The 27862-nt window shown below is 37.0% G+C and overlaps 1 protein-coding gene across 4 annotated transcripts in view; it reads left to right on the top strand.

The window, feature by feature from the left end:
- Positions 1–27862, top strand: part of LOC117406858 (roundabout homolog 1-like) — a 409265-nt gene that overhangs the window by 114592 nt on the left and 266811 nt on the right. Inside the window, exon 1 of one of the 4 annotated variants that reach the window (XM_059028685.1) lies at positions 9316–9445. The exons of the other annotated variants lie outside the window; for them this stretch is intronic. Within the exon in view, the coding sequence (XP_058884668.1) occupies positions 9331–9445 (115 nt within the window). The 5' untranslated portion in view covers positions 9316–9330. Of the gene's footprint in view, positions 1–9315; positions 9446–27862 lie in introns of those variants that run through there. 4 annotated transcript variants of the gene reach the window in all.

Raw genomic sequence — 27862 nt, 5'->3', positions numbered from 1 at the left:
AGGAATACAGCAGTATCTTGCTACAGTCATTTTGGACAAGTAGTGGTGATTTCATTGTCTGTTGGAAAGATTGAGACTATGGTATTGTGCCAGAAACATATCCGCATTGGAACAGAGTACATTTTACCTTTCTGCCCAAGAACAACTACAATTCACTCAATAACCAGTTTAACGATAACACCGACAATTACGAGAGAGTTCCACCTGCTTTGGGTCGTTGACCTTTATGCAAAAAAATAGTTACTGCCCCCTGCCAACAACTGCCATTATTTTGTGATATGGGAGTGGGCCTTTTATGACAAAGGCCAGTCAGTAATTTCCAACAGCAATTATAGTCTTCAAAGTCACCTGAACTTAGAAGTCACCTCCTCTTACCTGCTAAAGATAGCCACCCTAACCGTAAATCCGCCATGATCACTGTTCAGCAACGTTAGTTTATTATTGAACAGAGAAGATTAGTTCAGAGATTGTAGATCTCACCAAAGTTTTCACTGTGTTGTATGTGTCTGTGCACTATCATTGCTTGTAGTGTCACATGAGCTGTTCAGTGTGCTAAATTTAAAGTTATATTCTTTTAGTTTCAGTTCTTGCTGTCTCACTCTCTTGTTCCACCTCTGAACACCCTCCCCGATCATCCAAAGCTGCGGGTTTATATACATGTGACCGTCTCCAAATTAATAATAAATGAATCAATCAATCAATTTGGAGACGGTCACATTCTGCATGGGGGAAGTTTAACCCCATCCATGCTGCAAAAAACACAATAACAAAACATTGTGTTTTATACAAATTAAACACTATGTTTTAAATAACAATAACACAAATACAAAATAATACATAATACACATAGAGACGGGGGCTACCCCGTCACATCATTTTATTGTAGCAGGGTAATGTTGCGGGCAAGGCTGGTCAGCAGCAGGAAAGCAAACCCAGAGTCAGGAAGTTGCAGTTTCAAGCACACTTTTATTAAACACAAAATAAACAAAGCAAGGAAACAAAGGCACCTTCACTGAACTGTTCAAAAACACATCCATCTCCTCCATCAAACAAAGGATTCTGCTCCCTTTTATACCATGTGGCTGGCACTTGATTGATGATCAATTATTCAGTCAAGACCCAGTCACATTCCACACATGGATTTGGCAGGGATGGATTTGGGAGGAATTAACCCCATCCCTGCCAAACTTATACACCGGTGCGACTTATACACTGGTTTTTACGGTAAATATCTACACATAAACAGCTTTAAAAGATATGCTGGTTGCTTTTTTGTTTGATAAATGAAAATAAAATTAGTTTCATGGATGTGTACACACAAACATAATAACCTTAAATAAAACTCTCAAATCCCCAAATAATATTAATTTATCTTTTTAAATAATATGTTTGGAAAGTAAATCCTTATGAAATCCCTTTGTCAAAGTGGATGCTGTGTAATGGAGGACTAAGGTGTAGCTCAAAGGCTGCTGTGCTGATGATCACAGTCAGCATTGCTCTATTGGAGCTAGGAGCTGATTCAATGCATTTTTATACATACTTTTGTTCTCCGAATTACAAGTAATAGCAACATTACTTGTGTTTTACTCATTCTCAAAAAATCATTACGATTACTTGTTTGTACAAGTTACTCGGCACGACCATACCTGCTACCAGTTATATCATAGTTACCGGCACAATCTATTAAATACATTCATTTATCAGTCACTCAAGTTGATCTAACCATGCCCGCACTATTATAGTGTATGTCAGTTTGTCTGAAGTACATACAGTAGCTGTGAACTTTGTTCTGGTACAAATGCCCCTTCCTTTTAATATGTAAACAAATCATAAAGTGTTTTCTGTCCTGAAGCTCTTCAGTTTCTGCCATTCCATTAAAACAATATATAAACGAGATGTTCTCTGACATGCACTGGAATACTGTGAACATTGAACTAAACAGGATAGACTCACAATTTGGCTGTAAATCTTTAGTTTAGTAGAAAACACATACAAGAAAAAACATGCTGGAACACCACATGCTAGGGCATGCTAGTACTGAACAAACTGTATGCTTTGTGTCCCATTTTTAATAAGGAGCTGCAAACAATGTAATTTAGTTTTTATTTTTGGAAACTGAATACCCAGCAGAATGTTATTGGTCAACCACCAACTGTAAAAACTATTTTTCACATAGTAAAACTTAATTGTTCTTTTCGTATGCCGTTCTCTTTTTTTTCTGCATCAGCAATCCAGTTCCTGTTGGTTGCCATGACGGTTTAATACATCAAATTTCCACCGTGGCCCATTACATTCTGTGAGCACAACACCAAAACATCATCATGCAGCACAGCATGTGTTTTCACATCATTTACACAAGGAGCATGATCCCCATGTTAAATCCATATACTCTGTGGTCTTGTTATTAAAAATGCAAATAATGATTCTGTTAAGATGCAGAACACCCAACTCTCATTTTGTATCACAAAACTGGACACCGTAACTGCAGTAAAATATAAATTGGCATACACTGTACCAGGATGTTAAGTCTACCTGTTCTACCAGCTTTCTCATTTTATTTTTGGATGCATGTGTCTCTGGGATATACAACCTAGTTACTGGTGCACATCGCAATTTGTACAAACACATAAAAGACATAAAAAACAATGTTAGAAAACGATTCAATACCATCAGCCAATCAGCTTCCATCTCTATTGGGCTTCCATCAGATGACAGATGCCCGCTGCTAAGTCACAGCATCAACTGTGAATCAAATTTAAAATCCATCCACGCAAGTACCTGCTTTTTCATCTATTGGACAGCAAATACTAAACAAAGACAATTGGTTCAAATACAGCCAATCAATACTTTTCACCGAGGAAAGCAACTAGTCATGCAACTACCAAATTAGCCAATCACAGCCTTAACTGGTGCTCAGCATCTTTCAATGACATCAAACTGAGACACAGATTCAGTAATGTTGCTCCATGTGACAGGGTGGCTGAGCGGTGCCGTCACGGCAGAAGCAGGAAAAAATACTGACGCCAGGTACTGCAGTTCAAAAAGGCTTGCGCCGTTTTATTTCAAAAATAAATAAAATATTTAAACAAAAATAAACACTTGCTCGCAGAGCAAAAACAAAAGGTTTAACAAAACCAAATCACGAACACAAAATAATCCGATCCCAGGTCAGGCTGGGCAGTTGCTGTCACTGTTCCTGGAATCTTTTTAAATCACGTTTCGTTTCTCTCCACTCTCGTAAAAAGTTATTTATTTAATAAAATTATTCAGTTTTTTTTTCTCCAATTATGCATATGATCCTTTTTGACCATTTTTGGGACTATTTTATTAAATTTTTTCTCAACGGTAGGGTACCATTACGAATCATTACGAAGTTAAAGGTAAATCTAGGTTTTAAAGTGTTTTTTTTTTTTTTTTAAAGAACACAATGGGGAAAATCTTATTCTAATAGCAATAGTGCACTCTCGATGAAGGCTCTACCATGTGTTAGTTGATCTTGACCTTGGGCTCACGATGCATAACTCCAGTCGCGATCATCTAACAAATCATCTAACACTATCGCTTAAATAGAACCCAAAATAAAAAAGGAATGTAAAAATACAATAAATAGAAGACGGTTGCAAGCCAGGAGACCCCACCCGCTTAAGATCATTCCAGTGTAGACAAGAATATCTATAGTGAATACTTACTGTAGCAGTAGTTTCTTTTTAGTGTGCATCACTGTTTTCAACTTGCAGTAAAGCTACATTTTATATGAGGTTTGCCTAAAAAATATCACCCTCTGCTTTTCAAATACTACATGTTTTGTAATTTAATTACATTTTTTGGTAGTGTCGCCTCTGAACGATGAATGGTTTTGTGATTGACAGCTTTATTGTGTCCCTGTTCTGTAGAAAGCTGCTTGCATCTCCTTGGAGATGTTCTCTCCGCCCATCGTAATCACTTTCACTTTCATGTCTGCTCCCTGTCACCAACAACCATTCCAAGGTGCCTTCTGAAAGGATATATTTTCATTAGACTGATCAATTTCCACTTTGAGAAAAAAAAATACCATAGTGTGCATTTACAGCTTCAGCCTATTCCTAAGAGAATTGGTTTTAACCAGTGGCAGATAGGTACAATTATAACTCGCTGTTTTTTTTTAAGTCTGTGCCATGTGTGCTACTGCAGGATATTAATTTGGTGGGTAGGAGGTCTCGCCACTAAGGCTGCCAACTTTAAACATGTATTGCTAGTAATTAATTAGAAAATCCATAATCAACCAACTACCCTATGCTTTCCATGTAAATAAGTCATACACAAATGATATAGGGGCATACCCAAGACCAGGAACAGTTTACTGGTCTGCTATGTTGAGTGGAGCTATGTTCTCTAGTTCTTCTTACATCTGTGCAGCATTGAAAGCATTAAGAGGCAGTCCCTGTGTGCACACTATTGCATGACATTTAAATTAGCCATGTGCTTTTTCCAAAAGGTCCACCCACTGTACCATAAAGTAAAAGTCCTTTTATATGGTCAACAATAATGTAACTTCTTTGTTTTGAACTAGGGATGCAATGGTTATGATTTTCCCAAACCAAAACTGATATTTGCATACAATTCCAAACCGAACAATATCAACAAAAGATAAAACCAAAACCAATTTTTTTGTACAATGAAAAAGCATTGTCAGTCTCAGCATGAAACGGTGGCATTACAGCCCATTCAATTTCTGAAAGCTCTCTGGTCCACTGTGCTAGAAAAAGTACAGTAATCTGTTGCATATCCTAAAGTACAGTAATCTGTTGCATATCCAACTGCTGTGAGACCAGAGTAAGGACAGATATATAAAATGTCGGATGAATGAATCCTGTTTTAAATACCATTATACACAGCTGTAACAATTACTATATTCACACAATTATTGTTTTTAAATTCAGCTTTTATTAGGGAGCTCCCATAAATCCCTTGTTTAGAAAGATACAGGGTATTAATGCTTGTGACAGAGTAGCCGTCTGCAGTGTGGTTGCGTGCATTCGCTGCTGAGTGACAGGCAAGAGATTGAGACGGAGGTTGAAGTTGATACGCCCTGCAGGCGAACAGGATTTATTTACATATCAAGTCAACACACTGAAGAATTCACGTGACACTACCAGCAATGGTTGTGCATGGAGCACATACAACACAGTGTACGAAAACTTTGGTAGGATCTACAATCTCTGAACTAATCTTCTCTAATAAACAATAATAAACTAACATTGCTGAAGAGATTGATAAACGGTTAGGGCAGATATGTAACTGGCGGATACGCGACGGATTACTGTAATGATTTTACAAGCTGCACTGAACGATAACCGTGGTATACTGTGACATGCCTCAAGGTACTGCAAGTTCATTGCAGTACCAAGGACATTTTCCATGGACTGTAAGAGGATTCTATTCCTCAACCAAAAGTAAAATATGTACTTTAACTTAAGCCTTTTGTTAAAAAAATACATCCCAAGAAATGAAAAACTGAAGCTGGAAGTTTTCTGACTTAAAAAAGGTTGTTGAGTCAGTCGCGTTTGTTAAATTACTATGTGTAGACCAAATAAAAAATCTAATAATATATGCTAAACTGACTAAAACAGCCAAATGCAGAAGGCTGAAAGAAAAGAAAATGTTAGCTGAGGTCCCGAACCATTGTGAAACTAGAATAAGCAGTAAACAAGCAAAACAGATGCTGCAGACAAATATCTGAAAGCTGATTTAAATGAGATGCTTCTGTGAGCAGGTCAGTTGATTTTTATTAATGTAGCTTCATTTACTGTGCATGAAATTAGTTTAGCTTGTCTGATGACTTTGTTACATTCTATCAGTATATTGATTGAATTCACATGCAACAGGCCTTACTATAGAGTCATATGTATTATATTAACATGCTATAATAAATCAGCATACTGAATAAGAACTTTGTTTATGTTTTTTGGTGGGCTGGCGGCATGCCTGATATAATACATTATTATGAGTGATGCACTAGCACTGTATTGAGCTTATGTGTTACAGTTATAAAAACAATGTGCGTAATAATGGTAAGTCCGGTTCCCTTGGCTGCACAAATGCACAATTTCATTTCGGATTTACCAATAACCGACTGGACGTCAACAACAGCTGAGAGTTGATAAAACACCAAACAAGTCGTAACCAACTTGCATCCGTATTTTGAACACATATATTTACAGGTTTCATATAGTAGCAAATAAATTTAGTTCATATTGCAAGTGGAGCTAGATTTGAAACATCATGAAGATTTGCATGTGAAGAATACAAATGTAAACCTTACAGATGCAATGCACAAGAAGTAAATAAAAAATGCTTATTTTATTACAGGCTTTTCTCAGCAAGCACAAAACATTCTCGCCTCTTGCTTCACATCCACCAGTTTTAGATTGAATGGGCTGTTGTTTACGCAAGAATAACTTTTACCTTTTTCACACAAAATTGTAATCCCAAATTGTAGCTCCTTATTCACTTTCGGTTGGTAAATGCACAATTGGTCTTTGTTGAGTTCACAAAATGTATTTAATAATTTGAAGTAAAGAAGGTACTAAGAATGTTTCAGTTCAATTTGACAAGCGGTTCTTCTAGATATTTGCAAAACTATAAGACAGACAAAGACCTGTATAACATTTTAAATGTTGTTTATATAAAATTAGTTTTGTGATATTTTATTGTTAAAACAATGATTTTCTGAATTGGTAATTATTATCAATAACAGTAATATACAGAAGTAATGTGTTTTTTGCCATGATTAAAGAGTTGTGTACATTGTACCTTGGAGGGTTTTATCAAGGTTTTACTTTTGTGCACATTGATCTGTCTTGTGTTTTATTAATCACAATACAATAATAAGAAACATTTTGGTATGGATGAAAAATTATCGCTCAAAAAAAAAACTGCTGAGCCAAGTCCTGCCTGCCTCAACACCAGAAGGGAAATCATCAACTAGGGACGGGAGAGTTGGCAGAGCTCCAGCTCAGATTCTTGCTTGGATAACTTCCATGGACTTCACTAAATTCTGTTTCTGGCTCAGTTTAATTCCCAGCAAAGTAAATCATAGGGAAAACATGTTAAAGGACCAAGTTAAAGCAAAGTAAATTCACAATCTGAAAATAGTGAAATACAAAATTACTGGGAGAATTTCCATACATTGTATTTGTAACACTGGCTATGTTTTCTCCATACATTAGTATGGAAAACGAGTACCAGTAATTTATATCAATAATTGAAACTTAACATGCCATTATGATTTACATAAAAACAAAGGTATGTAGAACAAGTTGTAGGCTGGCTTCACAGAAGTGAGTTTAGGCAAAATTGGTGTAATGTGTTGCATGAACAAGCTTTGAAGTATTATGTGGAATAATAATGGGATAAGTTCCCTCTTAAAATTAGCCTCCCTTCTTGAAAACAACCTCAGCATTGTCTAGAATTTTGCAGGTGGCCACTGCAGCAATCCATTTTTGGCTTTCAAAAAGTGAGACAGGATCATTTTTAAACTTTGGTACATTTTACATTTCATGAAAAAGTGACAGGAGTACTGCATATTGTATGTTGATGTGATTGATTTCATTACCTAGGTAAGTGAGCCCACTGTGCTGTGCTGGTTGACAGAGTGATTAATGGCTAAAGTATGGATAAGTTCTTGTTTTCCAGCTCAGGGAAGCTTTCACGCCTAAACATGACATACAGTACTACTTAAATTGCAGAGGTTGCTGAAATAAACCATTTATTTAATTTTGAAACCTACATGCAGCATAAACAATTTTGGTACAGAAATAGAAAGGGGACAAGCTTCAAGTTTAATATGACAAAACATTGATTATCAATATTGATAACATATTAACAGACCGTAAAACAAATACAGTGTAGTGTATAAAAGTAAACTTATAGGGCCCATGTTACTAAATACTAGTATGCTAGTTACAAATACATTAGTACATACATTTTCCAGTACCTGTATTGAATTCTCTCAGATTACAACAATGCTTTTTTTCATATGCATGCTCTGAGGCATGTATTGTCTACTTAGTAAGGGGAGGTAAGAGGAAAAATGTAGTCCAGGTGTTTATTACAGGACTACATCCCCCAGAATGCCTTGGAAACATAAACCAAGGACCAACTTTACTTTAGAATTGAATATGATTGTGTGACACTGCAGCTTTAAATAAAATAGCTTTGAAATACCAATGCTCTGGCTCAAGCACAAAAGTACATTTGAACTATTGAAAGCTTGTTAAAATAGTAATGAAGGACAGGCAAGCGAGATAAATGGAATCATGCACATGTTGACATTTTATTTTTAAGCTGTTACAAGCCTGAGTAAATTCAATATTCCATACAAACACAATATACTGTAATGGTATGTGTATGTCAGATTCATTTATTATCACCTAGATATTTAATACAAGTTCACATTATTCATATAATATCTGATTTGATTTCCTGTGATTTGTAAGACCTTAAACAAGAATATGTCTTCACAGATACTCCTTTTTTTAAGTTATTTGTGCAAGTGTATACCTATAACAGATACATTCAAATCTGCAACCAGTTAGATATGAAAAATAAAGCTACATGTTCCTTTAAACAGGATTATACAAGGCTGGCTTGATGATAGGTCGTAGCCTATGCATTTAGCATTCCAGCAAGGTACTTCAATTTACAAACCTTTCTTGTACTATAGATACTCTGTGACAGCAGCCAGAATGGAATCTGCTGTATTTGGAAAATCACCACTCTCTCTCAGCTCTTCATCGCTCTCAGAAATAGGAATGCAGTGTAAATGCAGCTGAAGTCACAGTAGTGCAATTTCTTCCTGCGATTTTCTTTCTTCATCTCATATCAATTTTCTATTCCCACTGTACTGTCAAAACTGCAATATGTCCTTAATGCCTACCACCCTTCAACTCTGGTAACTGTTTAGTGTCAAAGCTGAATGTTTTATTTTACCAACTGTGTCTGTGTGGAACATTTTGCAAGGCGTGTTGCAAAAATGACTGAGTTTATGTGTGTATTGAATACTGAAGAACTGAAGGTGGCTAAGCCAAGGGCAGATTATATACCAGCAGCATTTGAGAAACCCTAGACAGGAATAAAAATGCTCTGCGGTTGACTTTTTGGTGCTGGAATTACAATAGGCATGTCGTGAGTATCATTTAAGGAATGTCTCAATTTAATAAAAGGAGAAAATCTCAAAAGTTTCCTACCTTTGCTGAGAGGAACAGAGGGTGTTTTTGGAGTCTTTCTAATCAGTAATTTACAGAACCAGATAGTCCACTGTAGGTATTTTATTATTTTTGCTTATCTGGAATGGCTGCAATAACTGTGCTCCTGCTGATGCTGCTTTGGATTCTGGAATTAAACAATGCCTTTGACATCCCTGGAAGATCAAAACCTGGGTCAAGGTGGAAAGGTGAAAAGAATCGTGAGTAACCTCCTATCCCCCCCACCCCCCTCTTCTTTAAGCACGAGAGCAGGTCTCTGGTAAATCTCCTTGGCAATACGACAAAAGCCACACTTTCTGTACTATACTGTATGTTTCACACATCTGCAGTACATTTCTTACAACGAAAACATCTGCTGTACAATTAGTGTTAAATGTAATTGGTGTGCTTATATTGGTATAGATATGTTGTTTTGGTTAAAATTGTGTATCTGTTGGTCAAAACACAATTAAATTGAAACTACAATCTGTTGTCAACGTAACTCTCGGAAGGTAAGGTATGCTAGAAATCGCTCCCAAAGTATTCATGTTAGGTGATGCACATATGTTTCAGATTATGCTTAGCTCTGCAGGTGAGATGAATTCGGGTATTGTAAGCAACTTCCCATGTAAATGTGATTTTTTTGTATCTAGGTGGTGCAGCAGTTGCACTAAAGTGCAGTTGTGGAATTTTATTTCTGTTATTTTATTATGGTCAGCTACCCAAGAAGAAAGGTAGTGCATAGAATGATGCAAGTTTTATGAGGCTGGCTGTTCCAAAATTCAAATGTACACTCATAGGCAACTTCGAAATGATAGCGCAACCATCCTTAAGGTTTTGTATGTGATATTGCCCCCATAAGTTCACGTGATGCACAGACTGTATTATAGTGAAGTGAAACGATCCCTAAACCTTTGTCTCCCCAATCTGCATGAGCACCTGACCAATGTGATGATCATGTGGATCACCAGCTAAGATCTGAAACTTGGCATAGCCAGGCCAGTGATTCTCTAGGTCACGTTTGATTGTGGATGTCATGCTAGAATTAACTCTTTCCTGTTTTTAAAGCTGCTGCCGTCACAGCCTTGCAACTCAGAAACCATTTGAGGCAGCAACTTAATATGTCCAGGTTTATACAGTATAAACCCTGTATGGTAAATGTTTTGCTGACCATAGCATTGACCTCTGATCTAATGTGGCTGCCATTTGGGGTCATGTGATTTTTTGAATTATTGTCTTAATGTTTGGTGCACAGCTGTATTCTTAGATTTTCTTACGTTCCATTACAGTGTTGTCATTGACTTTGTTAAACTACAGTTATATTAATGATACAGACCATTAATATTTCTACTGTTAATACCTCATTAACCATTTGAGATGCTGACTTTGTTTTCTGTACAGTGGGTACATATCTATTTTTGATTCTTTCAGTCAAGTTCCATTACAAGTTGTCCAATAAGGATAGACCTTTTCACCGTTAAACCACTGACCATATCAATAGATCTTTCACATATGACATTCCATTTTGATAATCTTACATTATCATGATAACATTATTTAAACATTATGCCAGGCTGTTTTTATTCCTGAATTATTAAAACTGTTAAATAATTCAAACACTACCAATTTCCTTTATAAATCAGCTAACTGGTTTGAATGTGTGGTGGCTGATCTAGAAACGTCATGGTCAGAGCCACCTTGGGCTCATTCTTATTTCTGTCTGACTTTACTATTACAAGCACTATGCTAAATTTATAGCATGATTATGCAAGCAGATTCAGCACTTGTCATACAAGTCAGACATTTAGCTTTTAACTCCTAGGTAGAGTACATGCTGTTAGAGAACAAGTCTAATCAAATGGTAATTCTTAAGTGCTACAGTGATTGTATTATTTCCAAAGCATCATGAACAATTGTTTGACGACTGCTAAGTGATGTGAATATACAGAACACAATGGCAGATGGTAAGCTTATGTAACTAGTACAAGACTTTTTAAAGATCTTTTTTTCTGTAAAATGTTATTTTAGATTCGATTTTACATAATAGTTTAATCATTTTCCTCACAGTATATTACCTACTGCACAAAAGTCGACCATTTTGTGGTGTTGTTTGTAAAGTACAGTATCAGCTGCAGGGCGAGGCTCCGTGGCTCAGAGCGCTACCATGCTAACGTGCTGCTCCTCTGCATGAGGAATGGTGTGAGTTACAGTGAGTTCAGCTGCACCTGTCAGGTGGGCATCCAAACTGCCTGAAGTCATGTACTGGTATAGATTGTTGGTTTTCATTGCACATGACACAAGTGGTTCTCCAGAAATTAACTGAACAGGTCCCTCCAGGGTGAATGCAAATTACCACAAAACAGAAAAGATAAAAGAGGTTATCTTTGTTATACCTGTATACAGGTGTGCAATGTTGAAAGAGTTATAGATAGATAGATCGATAGATAGACGGTAAATCGTAACAGTATTGTGGATTGTGTGCTGTTTTGTTACAAGATTGGTTATTATAGATTGTTTCCCAGGAGGCTGACATAGCTGTTAAAAAGAAATGCCTAATAAATAACTTTAATACACAGTTGCCAATTTAATACTCTTAAGACCTACACCTTTTCTTAGACATACAACCTTGTACCGTTTCAATGACCCAAAGGAGAGAGCATTTAAAGTGTAGATTTCATTAGAAAATGAGCCATAAAAGTTAATGGAAAGCCTTGACAGTAGATTTATATTGGAGAATAAAATGATAAGTTGAAGAACAGATGTGCCTTGATGGTAATGATGGCATTTACTTCCATGTTGTCCTAAATAGCATACTTAGGGAAGTTATGTGAGAAATGGCAATCCTAATCAGATTTATATGTAACTTGAGCTGATCAGTGTTTGTGAGTGTTGCTGAAGCGTCCAAATGCCAAATTCAATATTCAAAACAGGAAACGGGTGGTTTTTCAAAGTGGGAAGATTTATGAGCATTGGAAATTGCTTTTTTCGAAGGAGAAAGTATTATACTGAACCCATAAGAGCTTTTATAAGCTGAGAGGATATCTCTGGAGACAAAGTTATTCACAGAGTTTAAACCTGCTGCCAGTGAATTTGGTATTCAGTAATTTAAGAATGTCTGCTTTCAAAATGTTGCTATCCATATTATAACAAAAAAAAATCCAATAGCTTACTGAAGTTGCATTATTTCTTTTCCTCATATATCCCTAATATTCAACATATTTAAGTGTTTAACTAGAAAAAATCAAGAGTGCCAAACTGGAGCTGGTCCAGGCTTTCGAGTCTTCATGTATCACTTCCTGTATTTCTTTATAGCCTTACAAATGGAACATGCTGTAAAACATACTGCAGCATATTCAGAGTGCATTTACAAGTGTCCCAAGGTGGGTGACCACATCTCTTCAGTGTTGGAATCCCTAGCTATGCAATATGATCGTCATTAAGATCCTCTTTTTGACATAAAAGGTGATAAGTGGCCTTGCTGAGCTACTTATTCCCTATACAACCTGCAGTGATCTGTGGTCACAGGACACAGACTTGTTAAAGTATAACATAGCGTTTACTATCCCTAACGCCAGGCCTTTTGAGTCTCCTGTTCATGATCAACAGCAACTGTTTAGCTAGACTTTTTTGTTGTCAGGAAAGACTTTATGTATGTGTCACATAAGACTTACATTAGGAACAATGATATATTAATTTTGCAATAATGAGTGAAAAGATGATAGTGTTTATTATTTTACATCATGGCTTAAAATTACAACTGAAATGCTAGAAATGAGATCAACTGCTGAAAAAGATGTGTTTCAATTCCAAAAGGCTCTTTAGAATAATTTTGACATGAATAGCATATGCAGATATGTCCCATTCATTGCTTCTAAGCAAGTTAATGTTGTCAGTTTGCATTTTTAGTTTTTATATAATTTATATTCATATGGCATTAGACAACTTACTTTAACCGCCTTAAATACCTGCTCTGTTTCTTTTTCTAGTTTTGTAACTTTAACAGTTTTTTCCTTTTCCTTTTTTCTTAGTTTTTAGTATCTTAGTTTTTTTTTTGTAAAACTAACATTCATATCACTGTTTAGTGCAGATGAACAGTTTTCTAACCATATACAGTATAACACAACTTATGATTTATATTTTCCATCATGCAGTTTATTAGGTTATTGTGCCAAGTAATTGCCTTTAAGAAAAATGAAGTTATATAAAACAATGGAGTCCCTTGATTACAAAGTATTGAGTATCAATCAATAACAATCTGACAATGTTATTAAATATAGACATTGTTGTAATCAAAGTAACACATTTTATAAGCAATAATTTGTCCTTTGAATAAAGGACTGGCTTTTCAGCCCCTTTTAACCCTTCCGCTACGGTGAAAATTCTACCCGTTTGAGGTCTGACTGACATAACTTGACTTTCGGCTTGTATCAGGACAAATATCCACCGAAAGTATACTGAATTCAGGCCCGGACTGGCTATCTGGCAGCTCTGGCAAATGCCAGAGGGGCCAGTGCGTTAGTGGGCCTGTGATCATGAGGAAAACGTAAACGTCATTTTTTTTTTTGCTTTCGCTATTGTGTACATGTAGAGTAATCCTAAAATAATGTAATTAAATACAAATTGAGGGGCCTTCCTTCTCAGCAATTTTATTTAAAAAACACTGTGATGCACACACACTCATGTGTGGCTTCTCCCTAATCCTGAGCCAATCAGTGCAGAATGTTGGGTCATCATATGTAAAAAAAACAAAAAAAGCAAAGACGTCAAAATTAGTAGGTCTGCACTCCCTGTTAGAAAGATGGATAAATCAAATAAACAAAAAGTCAGAGCCGAGAAAATTAGACAAAAAAGCAGAAGATTCTAGAAACAGAAGCACAAAAACGTGTTAAAATAACTGATTTGTTTAGTCATCCCAGCCATTCTCAACCATCGTCATCAACTTCAACTTGGGAATCGTGATCGTGGTGCGATATAAATGTTAGTAAATGATTCTGTGGCAGATATTATTGATCCTGTGGCAGCTATTCCTGTTATTGATCAACACTTTGCAGAATTAGGTGATTTAGCATCTAATGTGAGTGCCGATCTCGAGGAGAGCCAGCAGTAGGCTGATCCATAGGTCCTCTTTAATATTATTATTTTGCCTTGGCCAGTAGATGGAGCTACACATTTATAACTGCTTATTGTTTGAGGGTAGTCCTTATTTCATAAAACAGAAAGTTAGTAGAAAGAAGAGAAAGATATAACAGTAGTAGTAAAGGTAGAAAGTAAGTTCATCTGTATGTTCATCGACATGTCAAGTCTCGTGAGACTCACACGCATTCCTAAGCTTATCTTATGCATTGTCAGTGCAGTACAAGATTTTAAGTATTTTTACTCAGGCGCTTCAAGAGACAACAATACAGATCCAGGGCCTCAGGCACAGGGCTTAACCAAGCTTGTGTACTGTGGTAATTATGGAGACTACATGCCCACGAGAGGAGAGAGGAGCAACTGTTCAGCCAATTGTATAGCCGTGCGGGTGCAGACGTTTAGCGTTTAGCGTTTCAACCAATTGGCACTAAGCAATAATGTGCAAGGGCGGGTGTTCATGTTTTCAGTGATCGTATCAGCACCAAGTGCTAAAAGAGAGACAGTGTTTACTGTATTTGATGCTTTCACTAATTGTGATGTCGGTTGGCAAACTTTAATAGTACATTTCTGACTTATAGAACGCCATATTTAAAACAATCGCACATGTGCATAAACTCTAGGTCAGACTATGCAGCATAAACTCCGGGTGAGATTTTGTGCAAACAGACGATCCCTACAAGAAAATAGTTTGAACACTAATTTGAAGAAAGTGTAATAATGCGTGTTTTTATTTATTCCATGCCCCATTAGTGCAGTGGTTTCATTTGCATGGTAGTTTCTATACTGTAATTTATAAATTCTGTGACATGAATAGAAAATACATTTTAATTGAAGCTGTGTATTTGTCCCAATGCTAAACAAAACAATTGCGTTGCATGTATGGGTTTGCCAAGATCGTACTGCATCATAAAGAAAATACAGCTGCCTTTCTACCACAGAATATGTTCTTAAACATTGTGTGAGAGAAGTGGATTATGAACAGTAAGTACACACATTTCTTATTATGTGTATTATTTAAGTTAAATCTGCCAATTGTCCTGGGAAAATATAAATCAAATATAAGCACAATATAAGCACAGCGGAGTGTAGGACGGAGACCCGTGCTGACCGGCTTAGGGGCAGTGGGGGCACTGCATAAGCAGCACTTTTGTTTGTAGTTTTATTACTGTGTTTTATTTTCCCCTTTTTCTTTCGCCTTCTGTTTTCATCATTACTTTTGAGCACTTGAAGGTGCACGGAGTTGGATACCTGTGTTGGTAACCCCGTGGTCCTGGTTTACTGTCGGCAGTATCCAGACCACGGGCAACAGCGCCCTCTGCAGGCTAAAGTAAATAAAACAATTAATAAGAAAAATAAATAAATAAATCTGGGCACCTGTGCGGTGTTTCCAAATAAAATCTTCTGTCTCCCGTGTCAGTGAATACCCCCACACTTCCACACCCCCATAATTTTCTCAGCGATCCTCCGATTTATTTACAGGACATTGGCACCTTCGGTAAAATTTCAAGGTCAGGCATCTTGTGTCTTTTTAGACCCACATGAATTGAACATGTCAGTGTTATGTTGGAATTGATATAAGCATTTGTGGAGTATTCACCTAAAAGCAATACCAGCCTGTACAATAAACCATAATAGAATATTCAAATTGGTAAGATCCGTCCTGAGATTCTGCAGTTCAGTAAATTGCAACGATTGGGTATATCCAATGGGTGAAAATACAAAACATAATTGGCGACTCTTTAAAAAAGTGATGCTCTGAACTAAGCATTTGAAGATGTGTACGAAAATACATATCACTCAAGGGATGAAACAGTTATTCGACATGGTCATGGTGCTGGTAGTTTGTGGAAAAGAAGGTACAATTAAATAAAAAGATATGCTTTATTCTTTTTCCATCTTCCAGGAGTTATTTACATCTGGTGCACTGTTTACAAATCATGCACAAAAGGAATATCTGGCTACAACATCGCATTTAATTTAGAATGTACCAACTTTTCTTCATGAAGTCCACATCTGTGAGATTACTAGACATCCTCTGCTTTTGACCAACTCTGAGGACACCTGATTTTTATCTCCCTGTGAATCATGTTCAAGGCAAATAAAGTATAAATTAATAAATAAATAAATAAATAAATAAATAAATAATTGCTGTCAGTGGCAATATAGTAACCATAATAGCAATAGCAACTGGTCTCCGGTTTGAATGCCAAGTTGTAGAAAGCAAAACAAGTGGATGCAGATTGATTACTTTCAGCATTTCAGTTTATTTCAGCATATCATAACACAGGCATGGTGCTCTATGAACACACTGTGAACAAGTTACTGAACAGACAGCATGCTCAGCATTTAACACATGTAGGCCACTAGAAATTTTTAATTATTACAACTTTTTTTTTTTTTTTTACTTTTGCTCTAAATGTTAGGACCTAAGAGTAACTTAACTGCAGTAATGTACACAAATACACGTACAGGCACTCAAATCCTAATACAAATGTAAAGTTACCAGTACTTCTGTTCTTTTACATGTTTTACATTTAAGAGGTAGATAAAAACAAACAGTTCACAAACCATGTTCCCTTTTGTTTACGAGGTACCTGAACTGAAGAACAGATTTTTTAGTACTGAAGTATTATTTAGGCTATGAGAAATACCCAAGATTCAATATTATCCACCACTGGGATACAGAAGCCTGAAGGCTTCCAGATCACAGATGGAATTCTGAGCAAACCGCATTACTCGTGGAATATTAGCACTTTGGGTTCTGTTGCTTAATTAGCAATTTAATTAGCACACAAATGTATGAACAGAATATCTTCTAACATATAAGTTACCGGTAATTGAAAGCTGCTTACAATAAACCTAACATCTATGGCCATTACACTTCTGTTTTCATTACTTTGCAATAAAGATCAGTATAGAGTGTCACTCCCACAGAGCCAGAGTGCTGATCTACACCATGATTTCCATTACATGAGAGTAGATGTTAAAACTTAATGCTGATTTGAAGATAAGCACCAACAAAGACTTAGCTTTACAGTATACTAATGTGATCTGTCTGCATCTCCATCCATTTGTGTTTCTTTCCATCTGATGATGTAGATATCCTTCTGCCTGGTGTTGATGGCTGAAGTGTAATGCTGGCTCCAGGGATCAGCTTATTTTACCTCCCCAGTGCATCAGCACACACAACGGCTGTGATGCTGGCTCTGGGGATCAACCATAGTGCGGTCTCCCCAGTGCATCAGCATGACAACCGTCTGGATTGAGCTAAGTGGGGTACATCTCTGGGGTCTTCAAGTTGGCACCTTCCGTCCTCGGTGTTTCGTCGACTAGCCCACTACATCTCAAGAGGGCTCGACAGTGATTCTGGTGTCCCAGCATCACCCCCCTCCGTCCCCCACTCAACTAAGCCCAGCTTACTTATCCGTACATCAGCATTGCTTTCTTTTTATTGTGCTTGAGATCCCCAGCCAGAATCTTTCTGTCTCAACCACAGCCAGTTGCTGCTTCTTTCTGCTGCTTCAGATAAGTTCTTCACTGTGCGATGCTACTCTTGGCCACTGAACCTGACATCTCTGAGAAACCGGGTTGTAGAGTGTGCCACAAATCCTCGACAACCCACCTCCATTGGGTAAACCTGGACTTTCCATCCTCGCTGTTCCGCTTCAGCGGCTAGTTGAGCATACCGCAGTTTCTTCCTCTCATACGCCTCATCCACAGCATCCTCCCATGACACTGTTAACTCTACCAGATGAACAAGGTGTGCTGATCCAGACCACAAGAAAATGTCTGGTCGAAGGTTAGTGGTGGCAATCTCATGTGGAAAAATAAGCCATTGACCAACATCTGCCAGCATTTTCCAGTCTCTAGCAGCTTCCAGTTGCCCTGGGCGACGCTTGGTTTTAACACCTTTTCTTGGTGTTTGCTCTCCTGGATGGAGGAATATTGTCTTTTGTTTGTTATGCTTTGATGGAACTGGTGGCAACTTATTGGTCATGTTACACTTGTCTTCTAATGCTAAGGCCAAACATCGCAGCACCTGGTCATGGTGCCAAGTAAACCGTCCTTGGCTAAAACCCACCTTACATCCTGTCAAACTTGCGTTGTTCCACACTCTCCCATCTCATCCATTCTCCCTGCTTGGCCTGGGAAACAGCCTTTACACACCTCATCCTCTCCTCCTGCTTTTGCACCTCGTTGACTACCAGCTTCCTCCGTTGGGGTTGCCTTGTGCCATGTAGGAGGAGCTGAACTGAGACCAAGACCCCCTCTTCCATGCTGAACTTGCCCGATAATATCACCGATATGTGTCGGTGGGTCCTCCTGTAGTTTACTGATACTGGCTACCATATTTAGGGTTGTTGATTCCTAGATATGCTGAGCTCTGAAATCATGCCAGTGCATTACTGTCAGGGAGACACATATTGTATGCCAGCCAAAGTGATATAAAAGCAATACCTTGGAGTATTTAACTTTGTCCTTTGTAAATAACCACAGGATGCTAACAGGAAAACATCTCCGGACCTTGATGCGTATAACACTGTAGCATGACAGATCATATTTTCTGCTATCCTAAGGAAGTATTTTACTGCTAGTGATAGTTATCTCATGGTCATATTTTCCTCTTTAGATTTATTTAAAATGTCCTTGCCTATAATATGGGGGTACACCTAATTATTTTTATAATTGTGCCTATTTTGTAAACATTAAAACAGGGACCAACAAAAGCATCCATTCGGTTTATTCGACTAATAACTCTATATAAAATAATTAAAAAAAATAAACACCTACCTACTGTTTTAAATAGGCTGAATAACCCAAACTATCATAGTAGGCCTATATTTTAATCAGAAGGTATTTATTGAAACCACCTTGTGCTCAGCTAACTAATGCAATTCCTTGTCGAGGCGGTAAATAAGTGCAAGGTATTTTTGTCATTTGTAGCGAATACAAACATCTGATTTTTGTATCCTGTGGAAGGGTGAGGAATTCACTGACACAGGAGACAAAAAGTTGGAGTTTCTAAACACCACTCAGGTGCAGGATTTATTGTGGCCACAAGGTGGCGCTGTTTCACTATTGTTACAGGCGACTGACAGTTCACCTTCAGTGCACACAAAGATGCACAAAATAATAATCAAAAACAGAAGGTACAAAGAAAAATAAAAAATAAAACATTATTAATCAAAACTTCAAAATAAAGCAGCTGTCTTGTTTGTTTATGTCAGTGTTATCTCTGTGGTGCCGGGGCTATCTGTATTGTTCAGATACGCCCCTTTTTTTCTGGCTTCTCTCGGCTCCTATCTGTCGGCCATTGAATGGTTTTCTTGGCTTTTTCCGGAGAAAAAATGACTAGAGACCTGTTTTTTACGTCTTTTTGATGATGTCAGACAGGGTCCGACATTGGACCGGAAAGGGAAAAGTGTAATGTCGGACCAGGTCCGACATAGGACTGCAAAGGGTTAATGGGGAATTACTGTGGTTAAAGTGGACTCGTTTATAATGTATATAACGTATATACCGTTTAGTATGTACAGTTTTCTTGTTCCACAGGCAGATGTTTTGCATTTAATATGTACCATTTTCCTGTTCCACAGGCAGATATTTTGCACAAAAAGGTACATCAGTCATGGAGATCTGTGCTGACTGTCTGGCACATGCATGGTACTGCAGGAAGGGGGCAGCAGCCTCGTAGATCCGCCTGTCAGTCAGTGTTTTGGTGGGGGTGTTGTTTCGGTAAATCATATAATCATAAAAGCTCTATTTTGGTCTCATCAGACCATAGAATCTTCTTCCACTTGGTCTCAGAGTCTCCCACATGCCTTCTGGCAAACTCTAGCTGACATTTCATGTGAGTTTTTTTCAAATGGCTTTCTTTTTGCCACTCTCCCATAAAGGCCAGTTTTGTGAAGCACCCGGGCTATTGTTGCCGTATGCACAGTGTCTCCCAGCTCAGCCGTGGAAGACTGTAACTCCTTTAGAGTTGCCATAGGCCTCTTGGTGGTCTCCCTGACTAGTGCCCTTCTCGCCCGGATACTCAGTTTTTGAGGACGGCCTGTTCTAGACAGATTCACAGTTGTGCCATATTCTCTCCATTTCTTAATAATGGACTTTACTGTGCTTCTGAGGATATTCAATGCCTTGGAAATGTTTTTATATCCTACCCCTGATTGGTGCTTTTGAAGAACCTTATTCTGGATTTGCTTTGAATGTTCCTTCGTCTTCATGATGTAGTTTTTGTTAGGAAATGTACTAACCAACTGTGGGACCTCCCAGAAACATGTGTATTTAACCTGAAATCATGTGAAACACCTTAATTGCACACAGGTGGACTCCATTCAACTAATTATGTGACTTCTAAAGACAGTTGGTTGCACCAGAGCTTATTTAGGTGTGTCATAACAAAGGGGGTGAATACTTATGCAATCAATTATTTTATGTTTTATATTTGTAATTAATTTAGAACAATTTGTAGATTTTATTTTTCACTTTGACTTTATGGACTTTTTTTGTGTTGATCAGTGGCAAAAACTGCTAATTAAATCAATTTTGATTCCATGTTGTAACACAAAAAATGTGGGGGTGAATACTTTTGAGAGCCACTGTATAAACGGAAATAAATCATAACAACAAAATAATATATACATTAATAAAAGGGTGGGCACCCCATCACAAATCATTATTGTATTTCCCTAGAGCAGGGCTTCTCAAATTCTAAAAGTTCGTTTGGAATGAAAAACAGCAGCCACATACCCTAGAGTTAAAATAAATATTAATTTTCAATTCATTCCTGGTAATTCAAAACAGCTGAATATTTAAGTGGCCTGTAATAGTGGCAAAATTCACTTTTAAAAGCTGTTAACCCAAACGCGCTTTGCTCTTTATGCAGTTCATTTAAGTTTTAAGAATGTGATTAGGCAAAAACAAAGTTCCAACCCGTGCAACACTGCAAAAATGAAATTTGGAGACGTGTTTCTGATGTTTCTGTAATAAGTGGAACAAAATAAACATTGCTGTGAGACCACACAGTATTGACAGATATGTTTGATTTGATGTGAAGAGTCTGCAATTTGCTCTGGAGAATTACATGACCATTCCTCAATGATGACCACTTCTAATTCCTAGGGTTGTAAAGCTGCAGCATAGTTTGACTTTTTATATATCACAGGATACATACCGGAATCATGTGAGGGATGCACATGTGTGTGCTGCATCAAATCTATCCTTAAATACATAAACTGAAATAGTATAACAATACAATTTATAGTTTTATATGTTTTATATATTGTTCAAAAAAGCTAGAACCTGAACCATAATAATATAAAAGACACGAAAAAAGGAACAGACTTTTAACTTGACATTTGTAATAATATACAGTAGTTTCAATTTACTTCAGGAAAAAACAAAAACATTTGTAACTGCAAAAAGAAGCTATTGTGAAGTAAATCAGAAATGCTGCAGGGTAAATATTATTCTCTTTTTGTAAACTGCTATCCAGTGATCCAGTTTGATTTAGGTTTGGCACAAAAATAAAGTCCAAATTGGCAAAAGAAATGTGCATTGTAATTTTTGTGCTGCTGCCAAAAAAGGGGACTAGTGTGGCTGATTTTGAAAAGGAAATCGCCACAGTGTTTTAATGTATTGATGTTATTATTTTATAGAGCTTGCAGGAGACTGTTGGAGTGGCCTTTGCTAGTCCAGTTGAAGACAGACGAGACTCCCACAAATTAGACAAGGATGATAATGATATGCAAATGTGCCTGTCAGAGATGTAAAGTCGACAGTTGGCAATCAAAGAAAGAACAATACTAAAATACATAATTTGAAAAAGCTTTAAGGCAGCTTTGTCAATAGCTTACTCCCCAAATTAATTGAAAAAACACATTCAAATAAATAAAAAGACCAAAAATATCAAGCTTGTGAGTATAGCCCTTTGGTTTTAAAAGGAGGCAGTGTGGTCCAGTGGTTAAAGAAAAGGGCTTGTAACCAGGAGGTCCCCGGTTCAAATCCCACCTCAGCCACTGACTCAATGTGTGACCCTGAGCAAGTCACTTAACCTCCTTGTGCTCTGTCTTTCAGTTGAGATGTAATTATTATTATTTGTTTATTTAGCAGACGCCTTTATCCAAGGCGACTTACAGAGACTAGGATGTGCGAACTATGCATCAGCTGCAGAGTCACTTACAACTACGTCTCACCCGAAAGACGGAGCACAAGGAGGTTAAGTGACTTGCTCACAGACACACAATGAGTCAGTGTCAAGTCCTTTTCTTTAACCACTGGACCACACAGCCTCCATTGTAAGTGACTCTGCAGCTGATGCATAGTTCACACACCCTAGTCTCTGTAAGTCGCCTTGGATAGAGGCGTCTGCTAAATAAACAAGTAATAATAATAATAAAAGTAAGTCTGAATAGTTTCCATATATTTTAATGTGTATAGTCATTTCTAAAAAATAAAACTGAATTGCTTTGACATGTACCCAACACCTATCCACCCACATAGAGTTCCTGAGACAGTTTCAAAGTTATCATTACTCATCAAGTCAGAATTTAAAGTATTTTTTTTTATTAAAGTTTATATACAAGTGGCAGTATCTTAAAATCCCAAATGCTTTTTTGAGTATTACTTTGCCGTGGGCCACCCAAGGTGCCATCAGATCGCATCTGCTTCTGAAACTTAGCTTTCAGGATCATAAATAAACCACTAAGGCATTTTTACTACTGAGTATGTGAAATTATGTCATTACTGTATCTGGTTGCAGATTCCACTATACAGCAGTGGATCATATTTTTAAACTATGTATTTCATTGCTAAGAAACTAGCTATATTTTACTATATTATATTCAAAGTGCACAGAATAATCTAAACTGATATAAATATCAAAAGAAGAAAGTGTCACAAATATCGGGGCAAATGCAATTGTGCTATAGTTGCATTTCATTAACTTCCATTTGCCGAAAAACTTTTAACAGTATAAGAAACTTGGTGGGTGCACTGTTTAGCGCACTATTAATTCTAGGACCAGCGAGTTAACATACTGTACCGAAAACTTTTAAATTACACAGACAAACATGTAGAGGATCTCTTCCTTTTATAATAGAAGTCAAATATCCATTAGACCACAGATATCAGGATACATAATTAAATATAAATAAATGTAACATAAAACCATGACAAATCCATGATATGAAATACACGGTGAAGGTTTATTCATCTTTCAGTAGATGTAGCAGTAGGCTCATAAGAAACTGCAGTTTAACTGACAGACATACTAGATTATTTAAGGAAAGTCAACTAAAACTAGAATTGAAGTTTCTGGAGAAACTTTGTCTGTGTTGTAAAACGCGACAGGTCAAAAGTCAAGGACTAGGTCAGTTTTGGATATGGCTATGTTTGACCATTAGGGTTAGGTTATAGCCGTTACAGTTTTTGTACTGACAAATTATAACCATTGTGAAATGTAATGCTGGCATCTGGAGATTGAATTAAAATAGTTTCCTAAATGTTAGTTACAGTATATCCCAACATAATGAAATACATTAATGCTTGCAGCACAAACCCACACTGTTCTATGTTTGCTTGTAGTAAAGCACTAAACTGTACTATAAATACTTATAGTAGTATACTGTACTATATAATATACAACAGTATGAGATTAGCAATACACATGCATTCACTATATACACTGCAGTGTACAATAGGTCTGCAGTATGCATAATTCTTGGTGCTGCATTAGGTACTACAGAATTCTATAGATTCAAAAAAAAATACCAGTGTAGTTGTGTAGTTACCATAGTGTAGTTTTTTCTATAGTACAGCACAAATAGCCCAGTGAATTCTATAGATTTTGAAAGCATACCATAGTATACTTTTTCTGTAGTATATACTATATAGTACATACTACAGTTTTTAGGTACTCAATTCTATAGAATTTTATTGATTCAACAAAAATACATACTATATAGGTACATACTATAGTAAATACTACAGTAAATGCTATGGTACTTGCTATAGATTTTTTTTCATATGGGTGGTAAGCTCGCTCTACAGCCACGTGTATGTATTGGCTGGAACATTCAGTATGACGCGCATTATATTGTTATTTATAACCCGGCTTTTAAAAGAGACCTGGCATCTATTTACCATATTTCCCAGCAGCCCCCGCACCTATTAGAGACCGGCGAGTATTGGAGACTGGCGATTATTTGAAGTTTTACAGTATATACCATATTTCACTTATTCATTATATAGAATCAGTTGACCAGTCACCAGCAGCATTCCTAAAGCACCATTGACAGTATTGTCTACTGTACAGTAATGTATGTGTATTTCAGCAAGTTTATGTACAAAACACAAAGCTGTTTGTGCAGCCATCTGCAGTTACAAGCTTTTGCCACAAGATGGCAGACAGAAAGTTTGGCATAAAATTGCCATTGTTCTGGGCACTGCGCCCACATTTCAAAACGGATCACTACAAAAAGTAATAGCAACTAAATTCAAATACATTGGAAGAGCTGAGCGAAAAAATCGAGTTGATCGTTTGAAAACTATAGGAAGAGATACCGTTACAAAATTATAGCAGAATAAGAATAATAAAGAAACCGAGAGAAAACAATGGCTGCGTCTCAAGCCACACCCTTCCTCACTCGTTACCTTCCCTTGAGGGGCAGAAGTACTGTGCTCGCCATCTTAAGGGTTGTCCCAATTCCTTAGGGAACGAGTGAAGGGTGTTTTATGTGCCCTTCATTGCACCCTTCGACTGAGTGTACAAAACAGTTGACTTCTGCGGAAGTGTTTTTGTGCTGAAGTCCCAGAACTCTTTGCGTTAAAGGCGGAGACAAGTGGGAACAATTTGCAAATATGGCAGACGCGGCTGCACATAAATGTAATGTAACTGTAGTTAGCTAGGAAATTGCAGATATTTTTAAGTTATTTAACAAGCAAATTATTTGTGAGATGTATGTTGTATTGAGTCGCTTAGCTAATAAAATTAATCTTTTTAAATCTGTGATCACAATTTAAATATATGATTAGAAAGTACAGCGAAAAATCTTTTCAATACATATCGATTGCTGGAATTAATGATCTATCAATGAATTAATTAATGAACTAGATAGGTAGCTACACAACTTGCAGATGATATACGCGAGCAATATATTTCAAAATTATTATTATTTTTTTTTTACGAAATACAGGGACAGAGGAAGAGACCCTAAAACTGATCCAGCTGCGTGCCGCAAAAAATGTCCTCTTTACGGGGAAAAGAAACGCCACGAAGCTGGGCTGGGAGTGACATTTGAAACTTTTATATAGCCTGCACACTTTTATCATTTATTATATGTTTTTGCAGTGATTAATAAATTAGTGCAGGACCTTTAGACATTTCGTAGTGATACTGAACATAAAGCAAAATATATTACCTATTGGATTTAAAGTAAAATAGATATCTTATTATTTAAAACAAAACAAAAAAATGTAAATATTAGGCTACATTATTAAGTACATGTTCGTAAGATGTGGCAACGTTTTTATTTTATTAACCAATATCAAAGGTTTTCAAATTCTCAAAGTTTAAAAATAACCATATACATGTAAAATGTTCTAAATACCTCTTGTTCACTCAGTAGGGCAATAGCTTGGCGAAGACGTCTCCTACTTGCCGAAATCCTTGCTATAGTTCTTTGGAACAGGAATAGTGCAAATGCTACAGCCATTCTTCCAAACTACAATCTGACAACAAAAGATTGCGTAGCTTCTTGCTCAGTCAACGGTAAAGGCCCTGAATGATGATGCTGAAGTGTGTCCCATTTAACGCTTTAAGCTTTAAAAAAAACACCCTACTCCCTCGCTCACCCAAGTGCACACTCTGTGATGTAAGTAAAACGTCACACAAAGTGTATACTTGTCAAAGGATGTAGGGTGCAAGGAAATGGTTTGGGATGCAGACAACTAAAAAGCCACCAAGGTCTGGTTTTAATGATGTAGGGTGCACAGAAGGATAAGCTACAGAATAATGGCGGTTTACAGTTACCCAGTACTCCTATTTTATTAGAAAATTGAACATGATTGTGGGACATAGCATCTTTAAATCAATACACCACACAGTGTATACTTTCTGTATGCAAGGTCAAGGTCGTACTGACATCAATATGTTGATAAAGACTTCTCATTGAAAAGCTTGTCAAAGAAAGTTTCTTTTTACTATTTCTATATATCCTACCAATACAAGTAGATAAGTGTCCTATATCTTCTCAGTATTAAAGCTTAACATAAACTGAAGCGGCACCCAAATCCTATGCAATGAAATGATAAACTAAGTAAGTAAACTAAAAAGCCTTATGGTAGAGCTTGTTTGTCCATGACGGGGCCTTTTTTCTGCACTTTCCTTTAACACATCCTAAAACGTTCATGGAAACTGTTTAAGAAAGCTGTATGATATTAGTCACCGCCCGAGACCAAATTGGAAGTCAGACACAAACATTTACATATACCTTCCCGTATTTTAATATGAATTATTTGCATTTCGAATGAGAAGTTGGCTGGCTAAAAGAAAACTACATGGAAACGCACACATCCCTAAAGTACTGCCAAAATAGAGTGAGAAAAATGTGACTTATTTTTCTTTTTCCATGAAGTTGCTCCATTATGTTCCCATGTCAAACTACATCAGTCTGTTCAGCAAGCAGTGCCATATTTACATCACCATTGCCTCATGGGAGTCCATCTGTATACGGCAGTGGCATGGCATGTGATGAATGACTTTCACGAGACAGACAGCTCCCAAACAGATGAGCAGCCTGAGCTTGAACTGGGGCTCATAATGGGAACAGGGGCTAGAACTAATCAGATTTAATGAAGAAAGACATGTCATGGTCGAGCAAATGAGTTGCATTATAATTAAACTCTAATTGAAAATCTGGAAGTGATATTGGGCTTTTCTTTTCTCTCCCCTGAAAGATCTGAAAAGTTTGTGCAGTTTGAGTTCCATTGTATTCTTTATTAAACAATGCATGGTTAATTATATTCTGTACAATTGGGGCGACAGGAGAGAAACTGAGCTAATCAGTGTTTCTGAGTTAAGGTTCCCTTAAATTTGTGTTTTTCCAAGCCTCGTGTAAATTATGTACAGTTTGTAAGTGGGTAGCAGTGTGGAGTAGTGGTTAGGGCTCTGGACTCTTGACCGGAGGGTCGTGGGTTCAATCCCACATGGAGGACACTGCTGCTGTACCCTTGAGCAAGGTACTTTACCTAGATTGCTCCAATAAAAACCCAACTGTATAAATGGGTAATTGTATGTAAAAATAACGTGATATCTTGTAACAATTGTAAGTCACCCTGGATAAGCGTATCTGCTAAGAAAAAAAAAAAATAATAAGTAGGGATTTGTTTTCAGTACTGATCAATATCTGTACCATGCAATTGCTTTGTCTTGCCTTTGTTTTTCATACTCTAATTTAATTTTCATATAATAATCCTTTGTAAAACAATACTGAGACAGCTGT

Source organism: Acipenser ruthenus, chromosome 8 (genome assembly GCF_902713425.1).
Source record: "Acipenser ruthenus chromosome 8, fAciRut3.2 maternal haplotype, whole genome shotgun sequence".
NCBI classification, from domain to species: domain Eukaryota; kingdom Metazoa; phylum Chordata; class Actinopteri; order Acipenseriformes; family Acipenseridae; genus Acipenser; species Acipenser ruthenus.
This window is presented reverse-complemented; position numbering and strand designations above follow the sequence as displayed.